At 47.7% G+C, this 26,353-nt stretch overlaps 1 protein-coding gene across 3 annotated transcripts in view; it reads right to left on the reverse strand.

Annotated features, from left to right (window-relative positions):
- NR4A3 (nuclear receptor subfamily 4 group A member 3) overlaps positions 1-21,563 on the reverse strand; it is a 30,100-nt gene extending 8,537 nt beyond the window's left edge. Inside the window, exons 1-7 of one of the 3 annotated variants that reach the window (XR_011139830.1) lie at positions 21,113-21,559; positions 18,155-18,313; positions 14,561-15,456; positions 12,151-12,280; positions 10,979-11,151; positions 5,367-5,566; positions 3,968-4,146 (exon numbers count right to left, since the gene is read on the reverse strand). Coding sequence is in view for 2 of the 3 variants with exons in the window: in XM_068936354.1 (XP_068792455.1) it covers positions 3,968-4,146; positions 5,367-5,566; positions 10,979-11,151; positions 12,151-12,280; positions 14,561-15,454 (1,576 nt within the window). In the remaining variant the exon portion in view is untranslated. Of the gene's footprint in view, positions 1-3,967; positions 4,147-5,366; positions 5,567-10,978; positions 11,152-12,150; positions 12,281-14,560; positions 15,457-18,154; positions 18,314-21,112 lie in introns of all 3 variants that reach the window. The other 2 variants (XM_068936354.1, XM_068936355.1) reach the window with 2 other exon arrangements.
- Between the last annotated feature and the right edge of the window lie 4,790 nt (positions 21,564-26,353).

The following is a 26,353-nucleotide window of genomic DNA, read 5'->3' on the forward strand; positions in this document are numbered from 1 at the left end:
CTTATCAGAAGTCACTTGTAGATTCAGCAGCACTCCAACACAACCCTTTTCCTTCTATGCAACATACTGCAAATTCCAAGGAAGCATCAAACAAACAGAAAAAAACCCACAAATATATGGGTTCTAAAATGAATTACGTATTGGAAAATATTACAAAATATATTCCTAATTATTTTACGCATGCATACATTTAGCTTTAATCAAAGCAAGCAGTGAATGAGTAATATACGGGATACTCACTCAGTCTTCTGCTGCGCTCTGCAAAATTATTGACAGGAGTGAATGGTTGTATACGTCTATAGCCATGCAGTCTATGCTGTGACTTGCAGCTGTGGTTGAGATAGGACATGGAGCCTTCCACAGGTCAGCAGGGTTAGTGAGAAGGCATTGGAACAACTGGGTTGGTACTGGGGAGCCCACTGGGCATCATAAAATGGGACAACAGCCTTTGGTATCTTGGGACACAGAGCAGCAGAGTATCTTTTAGCCTTCAACAATGGTGGGAGTGTACTAGTGTGCGAGGAGGTTTGTTTTCTAAAAGTCCTTCTTTGTTCGGGCTATGGAGAGCACTCATGAAATAATTGAGAAGAACGAGCAGTTCGTTATTCCCAGGAGCATTTCTCTTTACTTGGAGAAATATTCTTCCATTTGGTGCTACCTGAGACCACGTACAGTATTGAAACAAGCTATAACCAACCCATCACTGAATTGTTCCTTATTTTTCTTTTTTCATTGGATCATCAAATCATAAAAAGACAGACTGATCCAAGATAAGAAATGAAGCAATTTGTGTAATAGAGAAGAGAATTTTGCTTGATCCAGTACTTTTGTTCTGCAGTGTTTCTAACAAAAGCAAGAGCAGCTAGATTCATAAAGCTTTCCTGCTCCTTCGTAACTTGCAGCCCAATGACCTTGCAGCCCAATGATTCAACTGGGACATGGGAGAATCACAATAAAATTCTCTTCTTGTTAGATTCAGACCAGAGATCGGACCTCAGATGTCTCTCCGGGCACTAGTTTGTCCCCAGATCATCATAAGTAACAGCTATTCTGTGGCCCAGGAAAGATGTCAAACGGTCACAACAGGAAAGACAGTGATGCACAACAGCCAGATAGCCTGCGCTCCTGGGAAAGATCATTCTTGCTCTGACTCAGAAGAAGGACTTGAACGGGGGTTTCCATCCTACCTACTACCTTCAACAGCCCATTACAGGAGACAGAGAGTACCTCCTATATAGGATAAAGAACAGAGCCTAAGCATCCACCTAAATCTAAGACAAGACTCAAAACAATTGCTTTAAAATGTCCAAGAAATTTCAGAATTCCTAAATTTATCTTCATTATTTTGTTCCCTTTCATTGGGACTATCCGAAAACCAGCACATGCCTTGTCATACTTAAAATGTAGGGGAAAGACAGGAAGCCGTTTCTCAAGGGATGTGATACCAGAGGTACATCTCAAGGCTTTCCTGATTATAAACATTTCCATATACTATCACCGAGAAGTTCTCAAAATTAAAAAAAGCAGCATTTTGTGCTATAATCCCATCTTAGCCACAATTATCTGATTTCCTCTTTCAAGTTTTTTTGATTTTGTTTGTGATCCATTTTTCAGGTGGCCAAATTTCTGTCTGAGTCCCTAAATTACCTAGGTGCCTTTAGGGATCTGAAACCTGTGAATACAAATCACTAGACGCAGAAGCTTTGGTCTAGTTCAGACAGCATGAAGGTGGCCCTATGTACCTACGAGCAAATGAGCAGAGATGCACTAAAATCATGAAATAAAAGAATAAAGAGAAAACCACATTATTTTTTAAGCACAGGTGAAAAAAGCAAGAAAAGCTTGACAAATACAACCCTCGCTAAAGCTGTTAGGGACAGAAATGCTCTCCTTCTAAAGGTAACAGTTACTTAGATTTGTTTGGAAACTTTGGGAAGACCAGCACAATATAGCAAGCCCCTGAAAGGATTACTAGCACTAAAAGGAGGAAATGTGAGGGTCTATTAATTAAAAGATGTTTCCATTAAATATTTAGGGTGATCTGAGCCAGCCGCTGGACAACTTTAACTCTTTATGTAAGGACAGCCAAACAGAGTCTGAATGAACAAAAACTATCATGTTGAAATATGGCATGGGTTTGTAAGGAGAAAAAATTTTCTTCACATAGAATAGTTTTTCCTACATTCATCTATACAGTTTGCATGATATCCTGTTCCTCTACCTATATCCCCTCAGCTCCATCTACTGCATCTATCTGGATAACGTACAGTCAACAACCTAAATCAAGGACAGGTGCTATATATATCTCTCTCTCTATGTATGTGTGTGTGTAAAATATATGTATATATGTATGAACATATATACCTCTGTGTGAATATATATATATATATATATGGAGAGAAAGCATCCATTCTAGATTTTATATATATATATATATATATATATATATATATATATGTAAATATGTGTGAGTGCATGAGTGTGGATGTTTATACAGAGGAGTCAAAAATGACCCAGGAATGCTCTTTCTCACTTTAACACATCATTCATTTTGGATTTTTTCAGGTAAAACAAAGTAACTCCACTGAGTTATTCTGGACTTAAGAGTTGTATCAATTACACTAAAATCTGGCCCTTAATGCTTCCCAAGCACAGGAAAATGAACATAATTTAATTGAAAAGTTGAAATTACTTTTCAGAAGAAAAAGAGAGTTAAAGCTAGAACAAGCACAAACTAACCCTTCGCCCAAGTGCAGGAAGCAAGCGTACCATGCAAGAGCTGAAGCCAAAATCTTGGCCCCACAAATGTGAGCAGGAATTGGGTGCCTTATAGTTTTTATATTTACCATTGAGTGTTTTCCCTCAGCGTTTCCCAAGCATCATCTCATTCTAGGCAGAATGAAGACTGCAGCTGGTATCGTTGAGGCTACCGCCTGCAGACTGACGGATGCCTGAGATATGGGAGGAAATCAATTCCTGTCCCAGGGGAGCTTAAGGCATCCTCGGGAAGGTTCAGCTCAAGGCACGCCGGAGCACTTTCTCACCCCAATGACCCAGCTGCACCTCTACATCACCATCTTTTCTGAAACGCGTGCGGGGCTTTCAGGAGCGGTCTGCTGCGCTCAGTCCTGCTGTATTTGCATGAATTATCAGACGCCCTTACTCCCAGCTCTGGCTCCGTGGCTGCCTCAGGTGGCCTTGCCTCCTAAATTACCAAAAGCCCAAGGTATGCAGTGGGCACTTCAAGGGGCTTTTGTTGTTTCAGGAATGAGGAAATTACATTTTATAAAGTTCAGGCTCCCCTGTTTTGAACTTACTAGCAGGTTTGGCAGATTCTTACATCAGTTTCCTGCTGTTTGGCCCGTCAGGCAGAAAGGGTGAAATGGTCACGTACACACCCAAAAGTTTTTGTAAAACTGCGTAAAAATTCCTTTTTCTTCCTATTCTCCAGTTTTTTCTCTCAAAAAACGCAGTCCTATGAAGTATCTCTAGTAGCTTTGGTACCAAAAGCAGCGCACTGCCCTTGTGCAGCACTCTCTCTGATCTAGCTATCTCACTGAGAGGCAGGCTACACTAGCTGTATGGTTTCCAGCTCTTGAGCTACCCTGGTATTAGCACTTCTACACAGAAGACTTAGTCCTCGTCATTTCATTAGGCTTTTCTGTGAATTCAGCAAGCATTTTGAATGCTTTCCTAGGAGCTACACAATTTGGTTAGAGGCAGTTTGCTTTTTAGAGCCTATTCCAAGAAAAAAATGAAACCATGGTGAAAGAGAGACTTAGATTACATTTTAATAGGTGTTTCTGAGGGCCTACGTTACAGTTCACAATTTCAGTATGGTCATTACAATGCTTAAAAATCATAGCCACTTTACCTGGAATATAGCCAAGCTAATTGAGGTTGATTGAATCCACATTAAAACAAAGCACTAGAATCTGAAGATTTCTATTATCAAAGGAGCACTTACCTGTAATCATAGTTAGAGCTGATAAACTTGCTAAGGCTGGGATATCAAGGTTAAGGCTCTTTAAGTTTAAGGAAAAGTCTTTAATAGAGTCGAGCCACTCCCCAAATCCACGAAGGCACTGAAGTCTATGAAGCACAAGTCCATTGCAGAATACAAACTTATCCTCAGCAGTATCAGACCTCAAATAGAAATAGTTGAAAAAATTGTGAATGCATCTTCTACTTTACAGTAAAATGCATAACCAGTACTGAAGTATCTGTCATTTAAAATCCAGTGCATATTATCCTGAGACATATGTGGGCATTCACATTTGACAATATGCTTCTCCCTTGGGGCAGAAGTACAACAAACAAGCTTCTATGATTGCTTACTTTGTAGAGTTATAAGCCTGAGGTTAACTGTAGCATGTGGTGTAGACTGTCTAATTAGTTAAGATTTTGGTCCTGCCCAAAGGCATAAACAGAGGAGACATTTTACATTAAATACTGTATGTTTGAACCAGAGGAATACTAAGTGCTTGCATTTTGAAATACAAAACTAATAATAACTAGAGAAAGAAGAGATCCTGCAACTCTCAGCATTTATTTAGTTTTATCTGCATTTTTCCTATTGTAAAAGCTGATAAAGAAAAAACAATGGAAAATACGTACGATAATGCACACCAATGCACAGAACATAACATAGTTGTCTTTGTGAAAACCTGTGTGTGAAAACGATATCACAGCCAAGCTCTCCCCTCCTTCCTCCCCTACTGCAATATCCCTGCAAAAAGCAGCATGTAAACGTCATTTTCAACCTGGAGAAACAAGGGCATAATTCAGTTCTCCAGGTTGGAATTTCCCCAGTCCCTGAAAGTGTCTTTGGTAAAATGTCCAAATTAGTGCCAGACTGACAAACGGCATCTCACTCTATTAAATGACTTGCTATTACAAAAAAAAAAAACCAATCTGAACAAGATTTTAAAGCGTCTTTATCCCTTTCAAAAACAGACTATAAAGATGTGCATGTGCTAAAGGAAAAGGGAAAAAAGAAAAAGCTTTTATATTAAAGGTGCTTTTCTGCAGTTTATACTGATGACTATGAAGCAACCTTGCTGAAATAGTACCTGAGGATCAATTTTGATTGATGCGGAAAAAGAGGATGTGGTATATCAAATGAAAAGAACCACATTAGTGAGAACTATGCTCTGTTTTTAAATGTTTTCATTATTTTTTTCTGCAGTGTAGCACAAATGAAATACCGTCTTTTGTGGATGCAGACTTTACTGCTGTTTCATGTCCTTGGTTTTTTTCTTAAAAAAGAAAAGGATGTTCAAACATACTGCCATATTTATTCCTTAAAAACATTTAGATGGATGACCTTTCACATCAGCTTAAGAGGAAATGAAATAAATAGTTACCTGATGGAGAGTCTTAGCACAAACAGCTCCAAAAAAGCTGACTCTATGAGTAACGTCTGATCTTCTTTTGGGAGGTCAGTAAATCCTGGGATTCTTTCCGCCCAGCCTCTCGATATGTCAATGGAGGCAGTCAGAAGGTTATAGAACTGCTGGACATGCTCTGCATCTGTGCCTGCAGCAGCCTGATCGGTGGAACAGTACTGCAAGGAAAGACACAGACAGCAATTTTATGAGCAGGTTAGGGCATGCTCTGAAACATACAGTGTTATCTAACCGGCAACATTTCCCTCTGTGGCAAAACTGGTATTGTTATCCATAATACATAGGTCTAAATCTATCTACCCATTTACCTATCTATAGGCATTTTGCTATTCAGATGTGTATCACCAAATATTTCTACATGTACAGAAAGCCTTCACAAATTATCACATTTCACAACTACCTATATACTATTAATAAATAGAAAGGAAATCTGGTGGATAGGGCGATTTCTAAAACAATAGAAGAATACTATTTAACTTACTACAGTTAAACAGTTTTCCCATTGATGACTTTGTCTCAGTATGTCCAAAATGCAGATTTCTTCCAAAACCTCTCAAACCGCACTTTATCTGACAGTGATAGAGACGTGTAAGAGCAATCATCTTTTATCTGACACATGCAGCATCACTTCATTTAAATATAAAATTGGTTCAAAGTAAAACAGCTGCCCCAAACCACCTCTCATCCTTCAGATAGGAGCATTTAAGGTTCTGGAGAACCTATTATGTTGTTGATGTGGCCATAACTCTTCCAGACAACCATTCGACAGCATCAGCTTGCTTAACTTCCCCATGACCCTTTGACAGCTCCCTTGCTGCTATCTCCTCCTTCCCTGCCAGTGGATCCCTGTCACTGCCGTGACAGTACTCTCTCCCTCTCTCCGGCAGAAAAAATAACAGGAGCTTTATGACTTTGCCTGATTCTGTGCTTGAAAAGTGCTGCTGGTTTTCTGAGCAGGAACTGAATAGTTCGGCGTTTGTTGTACCAACCCCCTCCCCATCAGGCTTCTTGTGGGTTATTTCTGGGAGAGACTTTATACAAACTCTCTCTCCGGGACACTCAGCCAAGAAGAGGTTGGGGAGGTTTCCATAGTTGGAATTAGCATGCACACCCTTTGAAAACCACTCTCTATACGCAGTTAGGGGCTGAGGCCATTAGTCTGAAAGTGTCCTTAGCCACCCACTCAGGTGTGGAAGCAGAAAGACTCATGTCTCTTTCAAAATCAGTAAGAGTGTGCTGGAAGCCCCTTCTTACACACATGCCACCTCTGCTGCACATCTCACCTAGGTTGCTTACTGCAACGCAGAAGTCACCTCTGTGCAGGGAGAAGAGGGGAGAACTGTAAAGAGACCCTCTGGGGCGGATGCCTTATTCATTGCCTGCCACAGCTGGAGCTGGTTGCTGCTGGTGGGTAAGGCATAAAGGAAAGAGTGTCAGAGACACTGATTGATTGGAAAGCCGTAGTAAAGCCCTTAGAAATCCTAGAAATCCCTGGCCATATCTGGGTTGTCAGTGCTAGCCCTGAATGAATCTGTTCCGTTTACCCCAACACTAACGAAATGAATTTCCTACAGGGCGCTGCTAGCTACCTTCTCTAGTCAGCTAGTGAAACACATGCAGTCCCTCTGATGAAGTTCATTCGGGGACAAATTCTGCTCCAGCTACTTGGAAGGATCCTGTGACTGTGAAGCAATTGGAGGCAAAAATATAGAGAGAGTGGAGAGCCGCAGTGGAAAATGTATATGCTGCACTGTTACGTGTTTAGTCCTTCATCTGAATGATGCAGGAGGATGCTTGAGCAATATGAAATACTACTCCAGCCACTGGGAGCACGGTGGTGACTAGAGGGCAGAAAAAGACTGCATGCTTTCGCAGAGCCCCTGCATGTTCTGGACCCTCTTATAACTGAAGCTGTGGAGAAAGCTAAGACTGTGTCAGCATGAGGGGATGGGCTTTTCCCATTCATGGCCATCAGGTCCTGAGGGCTCTGGGGGATCTGCTTCTCCGTGCAGGGGCTGAGCTCTAGCTCCTTCTTTCTATAAAGGCAGATGGCATAGGCTGATGGGAGCTCTTGCCTCATCCATGGCAACTGCTAAGGTGCGGTATATTCTTGATCAGAGGATCAGTGAAAAGGAAGGAAAAGAGGAAGAAAAGAAGAAGATAACACTCTAAACTCAACCGAGATGGAACTCACCACAAGTCAGTGTAATTATGCCAGAGATTAATTTGTTCCCAATATTTATAAAACATTCTTTTGGTGATAGTAATACAAAATTTTAACATTTTCTAACTAAGCCGAATGCTGCATTCTATCACATGACTGTGAATACTATAGTACAGTATAACCCATGTGGGACATTTAATTAAATTGAATGCATCTGAAAAAAAAAAAAAAAACAACCCATCTGGGACATTTAATTAAATTGAATGCATCTGAAAAAAAAAGAAACACATATCCTGTATTTGTTGTTATAGTTTAGCCCATGAGAGCATTTTTGGCAGAAGAGTAAAAATTATACAGAATTAATAATTTGTTTAACTGCTGAGATATGTCACTGCTTGCTAGAAGAAGTTAGCACTTACAAAGACTAGCTGAAATGTTTACTTGTAACAGACTTACAAGTACGTAAGTAGCCATAGCGTGAATGTCTTAGGCACAAAATCTATGATTTTTTTCATGATTATTTCATTAAAAAGAACTGATATTTCACCTAACTTCTGAACTAGACAGCTGATAAGTCTGGCCTTGGTCAAGAGGCCTCAGTACAGGAGGGTTATTCTTAACCTGCCCATGCAAACCGGAGGCACTCTGGGAGAAAGCCAGGAGACAAAGCTCTCCTTTGTTCCCTTGCTCAGAGCTCCTTTAGGAATTAAAGGATGTCCGGCTTTTTCTCAAGGAGCAGTTCCATATGTAGGAAGCAACATTAATTTATATGGTATATTTAAAGAGCTTCTAAGAGCCTGATGTTGGGGAGAATGATAGTACAATCTAGCTCCACTCTTGCCTGCTTTTATCAGTCCTTTGTAAAACGCGATAGCTGCAAAAGCATAAAAATAACTTCTCTGCAGTCTTTGAGGAGAGGCTCTGCTTGTTTTTCAATGCATTTCCCCTTCCTTTGTCAGAAACCCTGATATTTGCTTAATTTCTGGCTTGGGGGCTGTGGGAAGGAGGCAAACCGTTACCTAAATGCTGCACTCTCCCTCCAAAAGGCAACATTTCTATTGAAGTCGGTGGCTACTCTGCCCGAAAAAGGACTGCAAGGTACAAGGTCTGGTTCTCATCGCACTTAGTTGGAAGTCTAAACGCATGGAATTGTACCAGTGAAACAGCTGTGAGACCCGACTATAGCCCGTGGCCTTTAAAGAGTTCATAAACCAAATTCTCTTCCTAGTAATTTTTGAAACCAAATACCTAAATATACCATTGCTGTGGACTGGTAAATTAAAACCAATGCTGAAAGGAAGAGTAGCTATGTTCTGAACAGAGCTAGTCCCAATGTGTTTTGTTTTAAAATTCTGAGGATATGCAATTTATTTTAGGATTTCTTTGGGTAGGTCGTTGGGTTTTTTTGGAGGGAACGAGTATACATTCCTCTCTGAAACTCTTATCGGTATTTTTATGACGGTCGAGAAAACATTGCAAGGTATAAACACGAAGACCATTCCAAACACTACGGTCCTGACTGCAAAGCCAGGTTCCCAGATCTACCGATTTGTGCTGCGCTGCAGGGTCACAGCCCATCCAAATGTACCTTTATTTAGTCTTTACAGGTATAGGATTCTTCACACTGATTTCAGCATTACAGTGCATTTGCTGCATATGTTATTTAGTTAATATCAATTTTTACCTATTATTCAGCTTATCCTGATCTCCCTATACTTTTTAAAACAAGCACAAGATTCATTAAAAGCCTAGCAATCTATTATTTTATTTTAGTACATTTTTGTATTTTCAGTACTGCTGAGCCCAGCAGAGTATTATATCTTTTATTCTAGTAAAAAAAAAAACACACACACACACACAAACTTAGACTTTAAGATGACTCAACAGCCATTCATACATAATCTTTTAGATACTAAGTCTAAATTAGTTTACCGTCAGTCATATGCTTCCTGTAATGCTCCACAGAACTGTTAACTACTTAGATCTACAAGCTGTTTTATTAAGAGAAATAATTACTGTAGGATGAAGAAAAAAGTCACACGAAAATACATAGCTTTCATTTAGTTTTTTTTTGTAAATGCAAAAGAGCTCTACATCTATACATATACATAAACACATATGGTTACATACTGCTTTCCTGCACTGGGCTGTTATACTCAAGTAATTCTGTGGAATACAGCAGATTACTGCCAAAGAGGGCAGTTAGTCACATACCTAGGTATTTGTAGAATGACCCCCTGAGACATTTTGGGTAAGTTAAAATAGCTGTAAACATGGGCGGTCAGGTAGTAATAAATTATACTCTTCGTAATAACTTGTAAAATTGTATGACTGTATACTTACAGACTAGCTTGAAGAAAATATTTCCAGAATGCTTGTAATTGCTAAGTGATATATGTAAATACATTTTAAAATAGAACTATATCATTTTTATATAATTATAATAAAAAAGATTTAATTATTTAATATTACTTAGCAACAGGGGATAAACTGCCAGTGTAGATGTTGTCTTAGTACAGCTGAGATTTAATCATTTTTCATAAAGAGTAAGTAATCTGATCATGTTTTTCCTTAGCTGTATTTTTTCTTTTCATATATCAACCTATCTAAAATATATATATTTAACAAGCTACTTCAGCATCATATTTTAATAACTACAGAACAGATTTATAAGCTTGCAAAACAATCTATCAATATTTAACTGGTGAATATACCACATTAAAGAACAAGGGTACAAAAATATATAATCTCTGATATGGCTTTGCTGATTTAATTTTTTAGAATTTCAACTTCAAGATTTGTTTCACAAATATGAATGTTACTTGAGAAATATCCATGCTGGGGTGTCCAAAGCCAGACTCTATTCCCATTTTAAAAAATGGTAAAATTCCCACTGATTTCAATAGAAATGAGTTCTAGATAGCCCCTTTGCTGCAATGACCCAGTATTACTTCACACAACCCTTGCATTTGAATACCAGAAAAGCGCTACTAGGTTTTAGCCTTTACAGTCTGGAAACTGAGACACTGGACAAGTAGCTCTCACTCCTGAGTTTGGTGGATTAAGCAACTGTATTGTAATTGATAGTGTTTTGGGTAAAGCCTCTTGCAAGAAGAGTGCTCTGTTTATCCGCACATTCTTACATTCACTCGCCCATGGAGTATATTGTAATGAAACTTATCTTTGAGATGCTCACAATGAATAGCCACTAACATTGACTTTCTAGCTCACCTCCTTTCTGTCATTGTCCACCTACTCAGAATGGACATGGCTGGCTGGCTAAATTTCTACTCTCATCCAAATTCTACATTTATTTTCATTTTAGCAAACTGGCTGTTAAATGGAAATGCAGCTCACAAATCATTTCTAGGCAGAAAACAAAGAACGAAAGAGAAGTGAGACATACTCTTGAGTAGTCAAGCTCCCTGGGTGTGGAGTCAGTTAAAGCTCGTACGAGGGCGTTCATCATGCTGACGGGAGGAGAAGGCGGCGAGGGCTGCGAGGGTTCCTGCTGCAAGGGGCTCTTTGGTTTGGAAGGCAGCCGACCTCTTCTCCCTTTCAGGCTGTCGGTACGGACAACTAAGGAAAAAGGAAGGGAGTCAGTCGCAAAGGCATCAGCAAACTAAAGAGCCGAATGAACACCTGCTTTTCTTACGATGGCCAGCCCAGCAAAAAAAAAAAAAAAAGAAGAAAAAAAGAAAAAAAAGAAAAAGAGAACTCAATTTCAATACATGCTAGTGGTACCTTTAAATGCAAAGAAATACAGATGATACCAAAATTACGTCAGCCTTATGAGGATAAGCAGCAATGTAACTGCTTGCTTAAAACCCAGCTGTGTTCCTAGTGCTCCTGCTTTGTTTTCAGTAAATGCCTATGTACCTGTATACACGTGCTCACGTGCGCGCACACAGACCCTCTACTGCTGACAGAAAACTGAGTATGAAACACAAATCTTCATGTTAGTACTACTCATACACATTTTATATGGAAGAATCATTCATTCAGAGTAATTCTAGCTTTCTTAAAGCATTTGAAAAATATGGTCACACTATAGAGGTCATATTATCCATGCTAGTAGTTGCAATGGGACTACTCACATAATGTTACTCACATATATAAGCCTTTGCAGAATTGGGACCAATGAGTTTATCCTGTTTCCATCTAATTTAATTGCAAACTTACAATCAGCTTATGGGAATGAGACAAGATCCTACGTAAAAAGCGTGCGATATGATGAAAAGCAGCCCCCTCTGAGATAATGCATGGTAACCAACAGCATTATTGAACCCCGTGCAAAGTTAGCAAAGATGATATTTTGGCCAGCGTCAAATTATCATCCCATGGCCTTGCTGTTCTTGAACTCTGGGATCCCAGAAAGCCTAAATATGATAACCCTACTGCCTGGATGAAAAGAAAAAGTTTAATATATTATTACACAAATGCACATTTTGGGGGGTAAATAAGTTACGATTCCATCACTGTCAAATTCATCATAAACACATCCATGTCCGCACACAGCCATATATTCATTAAAAGTAATATTACTGTGGCTAGGATAATAATAGCAATAGTCCTTACCTTCTTTAACCATGCCGACACTGAGACACTTCTGAAATCGGCAGTATTGGCATCTGTTACGACGTCTCTTGTCCACTGGACAGTTTTTATTTGCCAGACAAACATATTTTGCATTTTTCTGAACTGTTCTCTGAGAAAACGCAACACAAAAATAGTAAACTGATAGTTTCTTGAACGACTTAGAACCTGACAGAATGTATTTTAATTACAACATGAAAAGCGACAGTGCAATTCATGTAATTAGATAAAATTAATTTCCTAACACACTAGCCTGCAGGAAAAACAATTTTATTAGTATTAGCTGCTGACAATGAAAATCATCTAGGATTGTTCTGAAGCAAGTCTCTGGAGACAGGCAACTTTGAATGATAAAATCATATCTGAAATTACCAGGTCATCGCATCTACCTTTGGGGATTAGATTATCTGCGCTTTTAATATCCCTTTGGGAACAATTTTCTACTTGGTTCATTCCCTTGATTATTGCTGACCTTATTAAAATAAAATCAAAATGATCTGTGATGTGCTTCTCTTGCTATCACTATTGTTAGTCAAATACCACAATAACTGGTTTGGTTAGCTACTAAAATCATCAGGAAAGAATACAAAAATACCAGAAACCCCTACCAACTGTGCTAATTAAATATTTTGGGGAAACTAACCTGACTTGAGAAAAAAAGAAATAGACAGAATTACACTGTAGTTATATACATTTAAAAAACTCTAAAAATTATTTAAAGACCATACTACCAATTTAAAATTTGCAAAAACCTGGTAAGCCTTGAAAAAATATAATAGAAATGAATGCAAAAAATATTATGTGTTTTTGTACTTAAAATCAAAGACACATCAATGATTAATTTAGCACAAAAAAGCTTAATAGTAAAGACATCATAACAAGAACAAATCTATCACTTTGACATTTGGTGCTAAATCTTTCACTGCAATTAAATTCATAAAAAAATGTTGTTTCATAATTTATGTTCCTTCTTAAATAAGAGCGCTTCAAGGTAATAGGCATAAGGGACATAACAAGCACCATTCATTGTGCTTTAAAACTGAAAATTGTACATTTTGCTTGAAAAAATAATTTTGCAGAATAAGCTCTAGAGCCTGCTCCCAATCTCAACTAACAGATATGCTACTGATTTCCACCGGCTCGGGACTGGGCCCATAATAGCTGCTATTTCCAGGTTATTTGTGTTCCATTTTCTAATTATATTTAAATAACAGATGAGTTTTACAGGAGACGAGCATTTTACCACGTTGTAAAAGGATTATTACTAAGTAATGTTAGCAGTCCTATGTGCAATTAAAAAGAAGCTATAAACTCTCCCCCCCCCAAGTATTTTTGAACTACTTTTGTTCCCATCACACTTGAGAACTCTTTTATCAAAACAGTGGCATGACTACTGGCCCTGCAGCAAGACATTTATCACACCAAATCCAAATTTACCAAATCTTAAACCTGCTGCCCGGAACTCTGCCCCAAGCCTATCCAAAGGTCTTCCCTTGAGCCATTTCTGAAAAAAAATACTGACACCTAAACTAAATCTGTTTAAAGAACATGAGCAAGCACCCAAATCTAAAAGCAAAGGGCAAGTACCCAAATCTTAAAAATATAAGTACAAAGTTTCCTCTAAGCTTCCTCCTGCTTTATGCAAATTATCAGTGTTACTCTTCAGCTTCAAAAATCTTCTAACTTGCAAAGCCAGCGCGGGGACACTAGGCAGGGCTTAGTTACTGCCCTGCTAGGGACCCTCAGCTGCTGAGAACTCACTTGGTTCCTAAACTGACGAGTTATAACGGAGCAGCAACCGCATAAAATCATGAACGGTTGGGTTTATTTCACGCGTTAAGCCGATCTCCTCCTTGCATTGTATTTATAGCCCTCCTCACTCGGCTCTTCCTCGGTGCAACAGCTGGCACCATTACCAGCAGCTGAAACGTCAACCAGCCTTTAAGATTTCTGTGTTTCTTATCTCATCTAAAACAGGTTTAATTTGGGTCAGTGACTGAATGAAATCCAGCTTGTCAAAAGGATAGATTTATTCCAGGTGAATTTAGCTACCGAATAAATCGAACTAACAGCTTCGGTGGACGCAGTGCCGGAGACACCGCCGCAGCAGGTGACCTGAGCTCCCTTACGCAACGCGAACAGAGCGGAGAGGCGGCTAACACAGTGTAGCACCGCGGCTGCTTCTCAGCTGAGACCCTGGCTGACCGCCTCGTCCTACGGATTTGGCCTTGCCGACGCGTTCACCGTGCCCGGCCGGCCACGCCAGCCGGTGGCCCCGCGCCCTCGGGGCCGCCACCGCCACCGCCAGCCAGCGGCGGCGGCTCGGGAGGGGAGTGGGAGCGGGAGGAGGACTGACGGGGGCGCGCAGGTGGCGGGTGCCGAGCTCTCTCACCTTGAAAAAGCCCTTGCAGCCCTCGCACGTTCGCACGCCGTAGTGCTGGCAGGCAGCGTTGTCCCCGCAGACGGCGCACGTGCCCTCCCCGGACGAGGAGCTCCTGCTGGGTGGGGACGGGAGGCCGCCGCCGCCGCCGCCGCCGCTGCTGCTCTCCCCCAGGAGGCCGGAGGCGGCTGCGTTGAGGCCGAGCGGCGAGAAGGCTAGCGAGGCTGGTCTTTTGGCCAGGGGGAGCCCGTAGGAATGGCTCTCCATGGCGGCCTGGCCGGCCGTGGGCCTGTCGGGTGCCAGGGGCAGGCTCAGGGAGGCAGGGTCGTAGCACATGTGGGTGCCCGCGGCTGGCGTGTGGGGGGGCGAGTGCTTGAAGTGGAAGAGGGGGAAGCGCGGAGGCACGGTCTTCATGGGGGCAGTGTCCATGAGGTGGCCGGGAGGCAGGCAGGTCTGCGTGGGCGGCAGCGGGGGCTCGTCCCACAGGCTCTGGTGAGGGGGGAAGCCCGGCGTGGTGGGCGTCGAGGGCGGGGACTGCTTGAAGTACATGGAGGTGCTGGGCATCCCCTCGTCTGTGGACGGCGGCAGGGACTGTTGGTAGGAGGAAAGCCGGGCGTCTTCCATCTTTATGAGGGGCCTCTGACCGGAGGAGGAGGCGGACTGCATTTGGTAGAGGCAGGAAGGCTTGAGCTCGTAGCTGCCGGAGTAGCCCTCCATGAAGGTGCTGAAGCTGGGAAGGGAGGTGGTGGCGGTGGCAGTGATCTCGGTGCTACTCAGGTCCATGGTCAGCTTGGCGTAGTCGGGATTCATGATCTCCGAGCCGTACTCCGAGCCATACGCGTAGGTCTGAGCTGCATAACTCGAACCAGGCGGTGAAGGGCTATACTGCGCTTGCACACAGGGCATATCTGCAAGGGCAAAGGGAGACGTTAGCGACAAGCCCGGCACGCAGAGGCGGCACCTCAGCCCCTTGCTAACTCCTTGCTTAGGAGCTTTCCCACGTTTCACGGAGCTCGGCTAGACACCCGACTCCCGCGCCCACCCGGACACGGGAAGTATAAATTAGCTTTGAGCCCTCGCCTTTCGACAAAAATTACGTACTAGGGATCGACTAAGTATGAGGCACGAGGGATCCTGCTCTCATTTAGTCACTGGAGCAACTCAGATTTATACTAATGTCAGCGAGAGTATAATCCATCTCAAACTGCCCTCGATCTGCTGCTTAATATATACAGGTGTCAATGAGAATTAAATGAGTACAATGAAAACAGTTTATGGCTCTAAATCTATCTCTGTATGTGCGCAACTGTGCCATAAAATTTTCATGAAGGGTAAACTAGATTATGAAATGTGTAATATTAGAAATTACATTTATTTTAAAAGGAACAGTACCTATAGTGTTTGTCAGCTCAGAGAAACAACTCAAATCACAGTATTTTCTACTTAGGACTTGCAAACATCAATTTTGCTTACTCCACTGTGGGCCTTCAAAGCATATTTCTGGTCAGATAATAATTTAAGGCTGGTGTCTAGCTAGTTTTAAGGCTTATGCGTGGTATAACATTCTGCTAAAAAAGTGGGTGGTACGACGTATCCCCAAATTTTCAAAAATGTAAGGGAAAAAGTATGAGGTATTTCTGTTTCTGTTTTTATAACAAAGCAAGGTTTAGGCTGACAGTATAATGCTTTTTTCCATTAGTCATAAAAGTTAATGTGGTTCACTGATAGCTAGAATGATTGCAGCAACACAGTCACTGTCTATAAAGATTTTATTTTTCTTTTCCACATTTCCTACTATTCTGCTTTCCTCTGCTGCTCGCAAGAAATAAGGGACCCAATTCTGCAATCCATCTGAGGTTTGCTTGATTAAACTCTGTTAGGTTCTAGCTCAGTATCTGCAACCAAAACTAAAAGCACATGATGAGTTTCGGTTCCACAGCACAGGAATAAAATGCATTTTTTCATCAGTTGCTGTAAATTCTCTTATCAAGAGAACAGAAAATAAAGTAATATTATCACCCATGGAGAAAATGTATATCAGAATCAAGTGCTGTTTATCTCTTCATAGTCGTGGTAATTTATATTCCAAAGGCACTTGTTAAACAGTTCATATAAAAAAAACCTGCATTGAAAATATGGGGTTTCTCTCAGTAATTTAAGAACTACCTTCATTTTTATTTTTAAAATATTCATTTGAATCTGTCATGCAACAATCCAAATAATTTGCATTAAATCAACTTCTAATTTTTCCTGCCTGCTTTTCCGATAAATATATCTAAACTAAGAATCAGATTTCAATTACTGTACCATCACAAACCCTTCAAATCTTTCTTCTTTTCAAGAAAATAGTAAAAAGTGAGAGAAAAACAATGCTCTTGTTTTCCAAAATCGCTAAGACCTTTCTGCTTGTAAATCCAAATACTTTGATTAAAAAAAAAAAAAGCAGCACTACACTTTTGCAAACCTTGCCTCCCAATCTCATGTATGCATTTTCCTGATCTATGTATTTTCTATTATTCTCCTTTTTACTATCAATTTCTGTGTACAGACGTCACGCCAATTCTTATTACTATCATGCATCAGTTTAAGGACCGTCTGCTAAAATATGCTGATCAGCGCTTAATCAAATAAGAAGGGAAAGAAATTCCTTTCATGCACCTCCACTGAGAAACGCAACTGAACGAGCAGGCAGATAATGTCACAAACGGACGTGTTCATACCCACTCCTGTGAAGGAAAAAAGGCTTTGGGCTTGCTCTGAAAATGAGCAGGAGTTCAGGAGAACTGATCTCTACGGGATTTTTTTCTCCTAAACAGGGTGTGCTTCTGAGCATAACGGGGTTATGTCATTCTAAGTGGAATAAGAAGCAGAGGTCTAAAATAGGTCCGACCTGAGGAGAGAAAAAACACCCCCATCGCACAGATCCGTGGCGATCTGCAGGACTCCTCCTACCTCGCCCCTTCGCCAGCGCATTCGACGGACCGGTTCTAGCCCCTACTTTCCCACTTAGGGCACCAATATTAAGTACCCTGAAAAGTAAACACCTGGGTTTTTCTTTCTTTCTTTCTTTCTTTCCCTAACGATACCTGGAAAAAACGCTGCAGGCCATATGTCATCACAGCCAAAATGAATGAGTGAAAAAGCAGGGGAGGAACATTCAGAGCTATCACCCCTCCCGAAACCTTTGCGAGAGCTTGACGGGAGAGATGCACAGCTGAACACGAAGCGAGCAGCGCTCTTCATAACGGCATTAACACCCCTACCCACTTGCCTGGGATGTGCTCCTGAAGCGCTTACAACACCTTTGTTTGGGAACTTTCAACCCCCCCCCCCCCCCCCCGCGCCTCCAGCCGCGGTAACGGCTGGCCGCGTTTTCCCAAGCGCAGACGCGCTCCCCGGCACCAGGTCCGCATCCTTCCCGGCCGCGGCCCCGAAGCCCTGGCCGCGCCGCGCGGGGCGGCAGGGACCCGCGGGAGCGGCGGCCGCCGGAGCGAAGCCGGCTGCCAGGGTTTGGCGGCGGCGGCAGGGCGAGCCCTTCGCCGCCGCCGCGCCTCCGGCCCCTTTCTCTGCCGGCAGAAGCCGGCGGGGGCCGCGCGGGGGCCTTACCTGGAGGGTATCTTGCTCGCTGAATGGTGGGGCTGGGCGTCCGGCCGGAGGAGGCGGCAGCGGGAAGCGCGGGCGGCGGGGTCCGTGCCGGCCGGGAGCTGTCGGCGGAGCCGGGGTGGGAGCGTGGCCGCGGCGGGGGGCGCTCTTCCGACCCGGGCTCTGGCAGGCAGCGGCGAGAAGGAAGGGCACAGTCAGAGGGGAGCCGGTGGCCACCCGGGCAGCGGGCGCGGTCCCCGCGCCTGGCGGCGAGCCGGGGCCGCGCTGCGGGGGCGGCGGGGGGGGGGGGAAATGCGCCCCCTTTCCCTCTGCGCCTGGCAGGGTGCTGCGGCGGGACCGGGGCAGCAGGGCAGCGGCGGCCGCGCCTCCTTCCCCCCTCGCGGCTCGGCAAGCCCCCACCTTGCTCCAAGGGAGAAAAGAGAGGGGCCGGTTGGGAAGCGCCTTTTCTGCCAGCCCCGCGCTCTCTCTCCCCCGTCGCACAAAAGGGAGAAGGCACCGGGCTGGGAAAAAAGGACAGGGCAAGCGGAGGTGCCGTGCTCTTGCTTGCTTGCTTGTTTTTCTGGTGAGGAGCGCGGGGCAGGGGGAAGGCAAGGGGAGAACCGGCCCCGGGGCAGGGCTGACTCCAGCAAAGAGGCAGCATCTCCGCCAAGTCGCCCGCGCATCCATTGATGCGGCGCGCTCCTTGGCAGCGTGGCCGCCCGCGGAGCAGGAAGTTTCCTTTTCGGCCGGGGCGGGGGGGTGATGGGGGGGGGGAGCCGTCAGAAGCAGGCTGGAAGTTTTTGAGCAAGGTGGTGACCGGCCGGAGGGCCAGGGCTTGAGGGGTTTCCTGCCAATGCGGCCAGCCTCCCGGGCTTGCACCCCTGCCCCCCGCGACGGCGCCGCCCCGGCCCCGGCCCCGGCCCCGGCCCCGGGGCGGCTGTGCCCCCCGCACCGCTTGGCACCTCAGCGCAGGCCAGGCGGGAGGGAGCGCGGGCCGGTCGCGGAGCCCCGCCGCGGCCGCGCTCCGGGCCGCCCGCGCCGCAGAAGCGGTGAGTCCCGGCCCCGGGGCCGCCGCGCTCCCGGGGATACCGGGGATGCCGGGGCCGGCGGGGGCTGCGCCGGGAGCTCTCCCGGGGAGCGCCAACAGCTCCGTCGCGCTCTGCGGCTTCCCCTTGCCCCCTGCCTCTGAATCCCGCCGCGGCTCGGGGATGTGAAATGACTGTTAGCTCATCTCCTTCTCTCCCGCTGGTTTTGTTCCCTCCCTGCTCTGGGGCCAAGCTCCTGCGAGGCTGCTTCTCACACCGCTCCGAGCGCCCTAGGGCTCCTCTCCTCCCCCTGAGCCGGCGGTTACCTAGAGACATTCACTGCGCTTTTAAACACGCAACACCCCTCCGGACTGCAGACGCCTGAGCCAGGAGCACAGAGCCTTAAGGGCTGTAAATTAGGAGGAAATAACTACCCTTGTCAAAGCTCTTTTCTTCCTCCGTGCACTTTACATTCAGCCCCGAGTGACACCCCTCCCCACCCTGTAATATGAGGAGGAAACCGTGAAATACTCCATTGTGATTGTGACTTCTTCAGTTGAGTTTCGAAACCTTCATTTACCCGGGAGGGACCGCGAAAGGGGAAGCTCCATTCAATTAAAAGTTTCAAGCTATATTTCCACTGCTGGTTAGCTCGCGATTTTGGGGATCGCTCCGAGCCACGCGATCGCTCCAGCAAATATCCAGGAGCTCGGGTGAGTTTCACCTCCGAAGAAGCCGTCTGCTCTGCTTCAGTCCATTGTTTTAGCGGGGCCTGACTCCAACATACAACAGTCTCCACGGAGGAGAGAAAAATAGGGCGAAGAATGTAATCAAGTGAAGTGGGTTGGATAAAAGTTAGCGATCCATTCCCAAACTTTTTTTTTTCCCCTGGAAAAAACCATCGAATCCCAACGCAACAAATCCCCGACAGAAAACAGCGTTTTCAGCCTTTTCTTTGGGAAATTTTCTCGCGTGAAATCCATCGTTTCAAAAATGCAAGTTAAAAAATAGCGTTATTAGCTAGTGTCAGGAAGGCGATCCACACCTCCGCCTTAGACCTCTGCCTAAGACCTATCGCGATAACGCAGTCGCGACAACCGCCCCCACTATAACGCAGTCGAGTGCCAGTGCCTTATCGATTCTTTCCAGGACCGAAACTTCTTTCCCAGCCATTAAGACAATAATGTAAGTGAGACGTTTATACAGCGAGTCGGGCAGACAGTGCAGTTAAGCCTCTCTGTACTGTAACACACGTGCTGGGTCACTACAGCCTATGATTACAATTTCTGACCTCCAAAGGGAAAAGAGCAAATTTCTGAGGAACAGATGCCGGGCAGACGTGCCTAGCAAAGATCCCGACTCATTTCAATACAATATGCCACATTCCAACAATTACCTCTTCAGCAAGCTCTCCAGGCTGCCTACGGTCTGCTCTCTCCTGAAGAGAGATTAGATCAACCTGCCCCGCCGTCCCTATTAGACAGCTCTAACTTGTGCAAACAAAACCACCTATTTTCCAAGCACAGTTAAAGGAAGAAGACAAATTACTGCCATTCATCACAAGCGCTGTAAACTCCCCGCCGCCGCCGGCAGCATCATTTCCATGACAACAACTAGCAGAAATACCTTAGTACCGGCCGGGGCTTTATTCCACAAACCCAGCTCCGCTGGCGGCGAGGAGCGGCGGCGGCGGCGGTCGCGCTATGGGCATGGGAGGGGGCAGCGCTGGGAGGGAGGCTCCGATACCGAGTAGCAAATGACCATCCACACGGGAGAGAAAGGGAGGCAAAGTTTCGGCTAGAGCCGCGGCACCTCGGATGAGCCGCCCCGAGCTTCTTCGCACACAGCTGTCATGTCGCGAGCATCTACCCCAGCGGCACAACTTTTGCCAAGTCCAAACACATCACATTCTCTCTTTCCCTCTCTCTCTCTCTCTCTCTCGCGTTCATATACATACTTGATTGCTGTGGAGGTTCCGTCTTTACATCTAGTTTGTAAATGCCTTGTTTCCTTAAATGTGCATGTAGGCGCTGTCCAGCGGCAAAATTGTAAAAAGGAAACCCCAGAGGTTCTCGGCGGCTGCAGATCTGGAGGACGCGTTATCCCGAGTCATGGGAAAGGATGGCAAAAGCTGGAGAAAGCGGGAGCCCGTTCCCGCTGCTGCTCCTGAGTAGCGCGAGCGAGGCAGTGACGAGCCGCCGCAACGTGCCTTTGTGTGTGCGTGTGTGTGCGTGTGTGTGCGTGTGTGTGTGTGCGTGTGTGTGCGTGTGTGTGTGTGCGTGTGCGTGTGTGTGTGCGCGGCCGCGGCGAGAGCCCGGTGCCCGGTGCCCGTGCGAGCGCGTGTGCTCCGCGGCGCCGCCAGAGAGGAAGGAGCCTCCTCTCCGCGCTGCTCTCCCTCTCCCTCTCTCTGAACGTCATTTATGCGAGAGGAGCCCTAGCGGCCTCTCCATAGAGCGGCTGGAATGCGAAACGTCAATAGTGACGCCATGGGAGCCTGACGCTACTGACCCCCCCCCGCCCGCCCCGCCGCCCGCCCCAGTGTGTGCGCCGCCGCCGCCGCCGCCGCCGCCGCGCTGCGCCGCGCTGCACCGCGCCGCCGGGAGCGGGGCGAGCGGGCCGGCTGCCGCGGGAGCGGGGCGAGCTGCTCCCAACTGCAAAACTAGTGATGACAATAAGAGGGATCGCGCGGTGATGTGGGCTTGCCAACTCTTTACTGGCCCGGCTCACGGGGGGAAAAGAGCGTTGCCTGGCTCAGCAGCGGCTTTTTCAGCGGGACTTTTTTTTATTTTCGACTTTGCGGCGCGCAGGAGCAAAGAGCAGGTGGCGGGCGCCGTGCTGGGGGGGGGGGGGCGGGGGCTGCTCCGCGCGGCTCCCGGCGCTGGGGCTCCGTCGGGGGCTCCCGAGCCTGCGGCGCTGGAGCCCCCGGCGGCCGCAGCCTCTAACGAACGACCCTCGCTTTGTTGGCGCTTGCAGTAGGGCCGCTGGCTGCCGCGACTGTTAGCACCGCTGCCACGCTGCTGCTCGCGCTCGAGCCGCGTGGACGCACACGCGTGAGTGGAGGTGGAGGTGCACGCGAGGGCACCACGCCGGCGCTGCCAGCCTCCCGCAGCTGCGAGCAGCGTTTCCACTCCCGGCGGCGGCCGCCGACGGCGCGGCCCGGCGGGCGCCACGCGGGGGCCCCCGCCGCCGCCGCCGCCGCTGCCCGGCCGGCGGGGCACCCGGACCCGCCGCCTCCGCCGCCGCCGCCGCCCGGGCCCGGCCGCGCCGCGTCACGGCGGAACGCCGGCCTCGCGCCGCCGCGGCCAATCCACGCACAGGACGCGCGGGGCCCCGCGCCGGGGGGCGGCCCCAGCGCGCTGACGCACGACAGGCGCGTAATTGACGCAAGCGGCGCTGCTAAATTTAGCCGCTGGCCCTGCGCGGGGCGGCGGGGCCGGCGCGGGGGAGGGGGCGGGGCCCCGCCGCGGCCGCGGCCCATTGAGCGGCGGCGGCGGCGGCGGCGGCGCGGGGCGGGGCGGGGCGGGCGCGCGGGGCTATTTTTGGGCCCCCTGCTTGTGATCCGGCCAAGCCAAATATAGACGCGGGCGGGTATTTATAGCGCCAGCGAGTCCCATTGTCACGGGGCCGCGCCCCTCCCCCTCCCCCCCGGCCACGCGCGCGCGGCTCCCTCTGCGCGGGGGGCGCAGCGCCGCGCACACCCGGCCGGGCCGGGCCCGAGCCGACCCGCAGCGCCGCCCGCTCGCCGGCTGCAGCCGTGTGCGCCCGGCCGTGCCCCCGTCCCCCCAGACCCCCCCGCGGGGTGCTTCCCCCGCTCGGCAGCGCGCTGCCTTTTTTGCCTTTGCCTTGCAACCCCCCCCTCCACCACCACCACCCCCGGGCACTCCTGAGCGGCGGCCGAGCGCCCCGCTCGCGCGGGGGGGGCCGCCCCCCTCCCCCCCGGGCAGGGCCGCGCGTGGGGGCGCGCGCGGTGTTTCCGCGGCGGGGATGCCCCGCTCGGCGGCGGCGGGGATACCCCCGCCTGACGTCACGGAGCGGCGCAGGGGCGGCGGCGGGCGCGCATAGCGCGGCGGTGACCTCATGGCAGCGGCGGCGGCCGGCGGGGAGTCCCCGGCTGCTGAGCAAGCGCCGGCAGAGGCGCAAACGCCGCGAGGGGCCGGTGCGCTGGCCCGGCGCGGCCACGCCGCGCGCGGGGAGATCCCCTTTGAAGCCGCCCCCGCCGTGGGCGGCGGAGGGCGAAGGCGCAGGGCGACACTTTCCGCCCGCCGCTCACCCCGAGCACCGGCCCTGATAAAATCACTCCGCTTTCCATGCTGTCATTTCTTCTCGTCTCTGCCTGCCTGCTGGGAAAGGGGCTGCGGAGCGCCGCTCGCCCCCTCGGGGAGCCGCCGCGGGCCGTGAAGCAACCCCGTCAGGCCGGCTCGCACGCCTGCACGGGCTGTATGGGCCACCAGCCTCCAAAATGACGGTAGCAGGAGGAGGGCGGCAGAATCGGCCCCGCTGTGTCCGCCCCCCCCCCCCCAATCCCGTGACTCTTCCACGGCGCGGTGCAACTTCGTCGCTCCCTCGAGCTGCCCCGTCTCCCACAGCCTGCACATGTCGTTATGCCAGACGGCTAAAGGGGGCGGGGGGAACCCCAAATCGCAAACCAGAAGCAAGACTGTTTTAAAAGTCTTTCAACGAGTCCTTGAGGCGGCATTTAAAGCAGCGTTATGTGGGAATACTTGGAGAAAAGGGTTAGAAAGTGTCGCTGAGAGCGCTAAGCCCTTCAGGGTGTTGGGTCTGCCCCTGGGGAGCCGCGCAGTGCGCGGGGGCTCCCGAAGGCAGCCCTCTCCCCCTGGGTGAGCGCTGTTGATCATTTCGCAGCGAGGTGTTAAATGAGAGATCGCTATGTGCTGCATGCTTCTGAGCCTGCAAAAAGGAAGTCCTTCGGGTAAGGAGCTCCCAAGCTAAGGATAAACACCGAGCCGGGAGCTGTAAGGGCACAGGATCAACACTGGGCAACTTCTACTACGTGTGTGTACCCGTCAGCTGGAGTGACCATGAGCAGCAGTGCAGAAATGAGCGCCGTAAGGATGTTGTGGCTGAAGCCTTGTGGATAACTCGGGACAAAAACTAGGAGCTGGAGGCTGTGTATGAGAATGAGGAGGTGAAGCCTGTGAAAATCTGGGGGAAGCTTTGGGAGAAGTAAAGCTCAAAGAGGCGGGAAGGTTGTCAAGTGACGTTTTCTGTGTGAGGCCAAAGGTAGGGGAAGTGCAGGTGGCTCAGACTCGCACAGGGAGTAAACAATATGGAGAGGCTGAGGGGTTCATTTCCAGTTCCCATGCATGGCGTTTGTGTTAATGGTCAAATAACTAAATGCTGAACTCCTTATCAGAATTTACAGTTGCCTTCTTCAAGACCAGAGCTTGTGAAGTCCAGGCCAGTCCTCAGGCCACAACTTTCTGGAATCAAGATAATAAAAAGTCATTGCTTTTAGGTACTTACTGCAGAACTTAAATACCCAAGTCAAAACCTGCAGTCCAGAAATCGTGTCCAGCTGCCGTCTCTCTGGAGACACTAAAATTCAATACTGCCATAGAGATGCTGTGTGGAAGATCATCTAGTCTAACCTCCTGCTCAAAGCGTATCCTCCTGTATTACCTACCAATTTCCCTGTCTTTCTCGAGGATGTAGAAACCAGCTGTTCCTCTGCCTAAACGCTCTCTTCTAGGAATACCCCAAAAGAGAAGTCCGTTGGTGCACCCTAAATACACCATAGCTTGGTCATTTCAGCACTTGCACAGAAAACAGGACGTCCAGATTCAAATTTTCGCGGTCTGGGGTAGGGGGATAAGAGTGGAGAAGAGGAGAGTCAACCCACATTCTCCACCTCCCAGGAGACTGCTGTAATCCCTGGATCATCCGGGGTGGCACCTCGCTCATCATTTTGAAGTGGTGTAACCGCTTTCAGGCTTGTATGCCAGCACTGCGGTCTAATGCTTCAGGCCATCTGCTGGAGCGGAGGGGCTCTGCGCAGCCGTTCCTGCTCCAAGGATGGCGTCCGTATTTCCTACTAAACTCTCACAGTATAAAATACTGTCATGGGCTTAAGTGAACTTAATTTCTTGCCCAATTAATCCCTTCTACCAAGCAAGGGAAAGGTTTCCTTTCCCCTCCATACCCTCCCAAACGGTCAGTAGCCTGATGCTTAGGCCATTCCCTTGGACAATGGTCGATGTGGACTCCGAAGGGAATGTCACATCTTCTGGTTTGTACGGAGCGTTGTAACTGGCCAACGATTGTATTGCCGGAAGGTAGCACCCATCTTCTTCTGGCTGTGTCTTTAAGAAAGCTGGTAGACGACCATCCTCAAGAAAATGTTTTAATACCCTCACCCCGCACTGGCCAGAAGCGATGCCCTGCAGTCCCAAGCTATGCATCCTTTTCTCGAGAGGGGTGAGATTTTACGTGCGGCCCTGTGAACGTGTTGAAGGTAGAGTGTTCTTTCCCTTTTCTCTCCCTGAAAGTAGGCAAAGAGTGAAACGACGAATTTGGGTTTCTGGATTCCTTCCTGGAGACGGGGCATTAATGAAAGCACTGTAGTTTATAATTTTGTCACATAAAACCTGTGTTGAATTTAGGTTTGAGTCTGAATCCTCCCCATCGTTTCATTCAGAGAATAAATGTAAAAGGTGACAAAGGTGAATAAAGTCTTGATAACAGGATGTGATACTGGTCAAAATGACCCTAGAGGAGACTGGACAGCCTGGAACAATAGCTCTGACTTAGCTTGCTTTTGTGGTTAGGCCCGCAAGCAGTTTCAACATGTGAGATAACGTTTTAGAATAGGTGGTACTCAGAATCCCTAACTTAATCACCGTTGTGTTTCCAAACTGAAAGAGGAACTCGTACAACTTTCTTTGCTTCCTCCAGCAGGAATGAAAGGCGCCCTTGTCATGCAGAGGTCACGATGGGGAAGAGAGAAAGCCTAGCTTAGCCTCTGGTGTTGCACTTGGCAGGGTCCCCCCTGCCAAAATTAATTCCCAGTCTTGACCAAATTAAATCCCAGTCGAATCTAGCCTGCTGTCACACTTTTACATTCAAAAGTTTATGTTTTCTTTTCCCAACTAGTCAAAGAAAAAAAAAAAGTTGAATGGTTTATGCTCAGATTTTCCAAATAACTGCCATTGGACTGAGGCCATGCATAGGAAATTTTTGC

This window comes from Struthio camelus, chromosome 2 (genome assembly GCF_040807025.1).
Source record: "Struthio camelus isolate bStrCam1 chromosome 2, bStrCam1.hap1, whole genome shotgun sequence".
In the NCBI taxonomy this organism is placed as follows: Eukaryota; Metazoa; Chordata; class Aves; order Struthioniformes; family Struthionidae; genus Struthio; species Struthio camelus.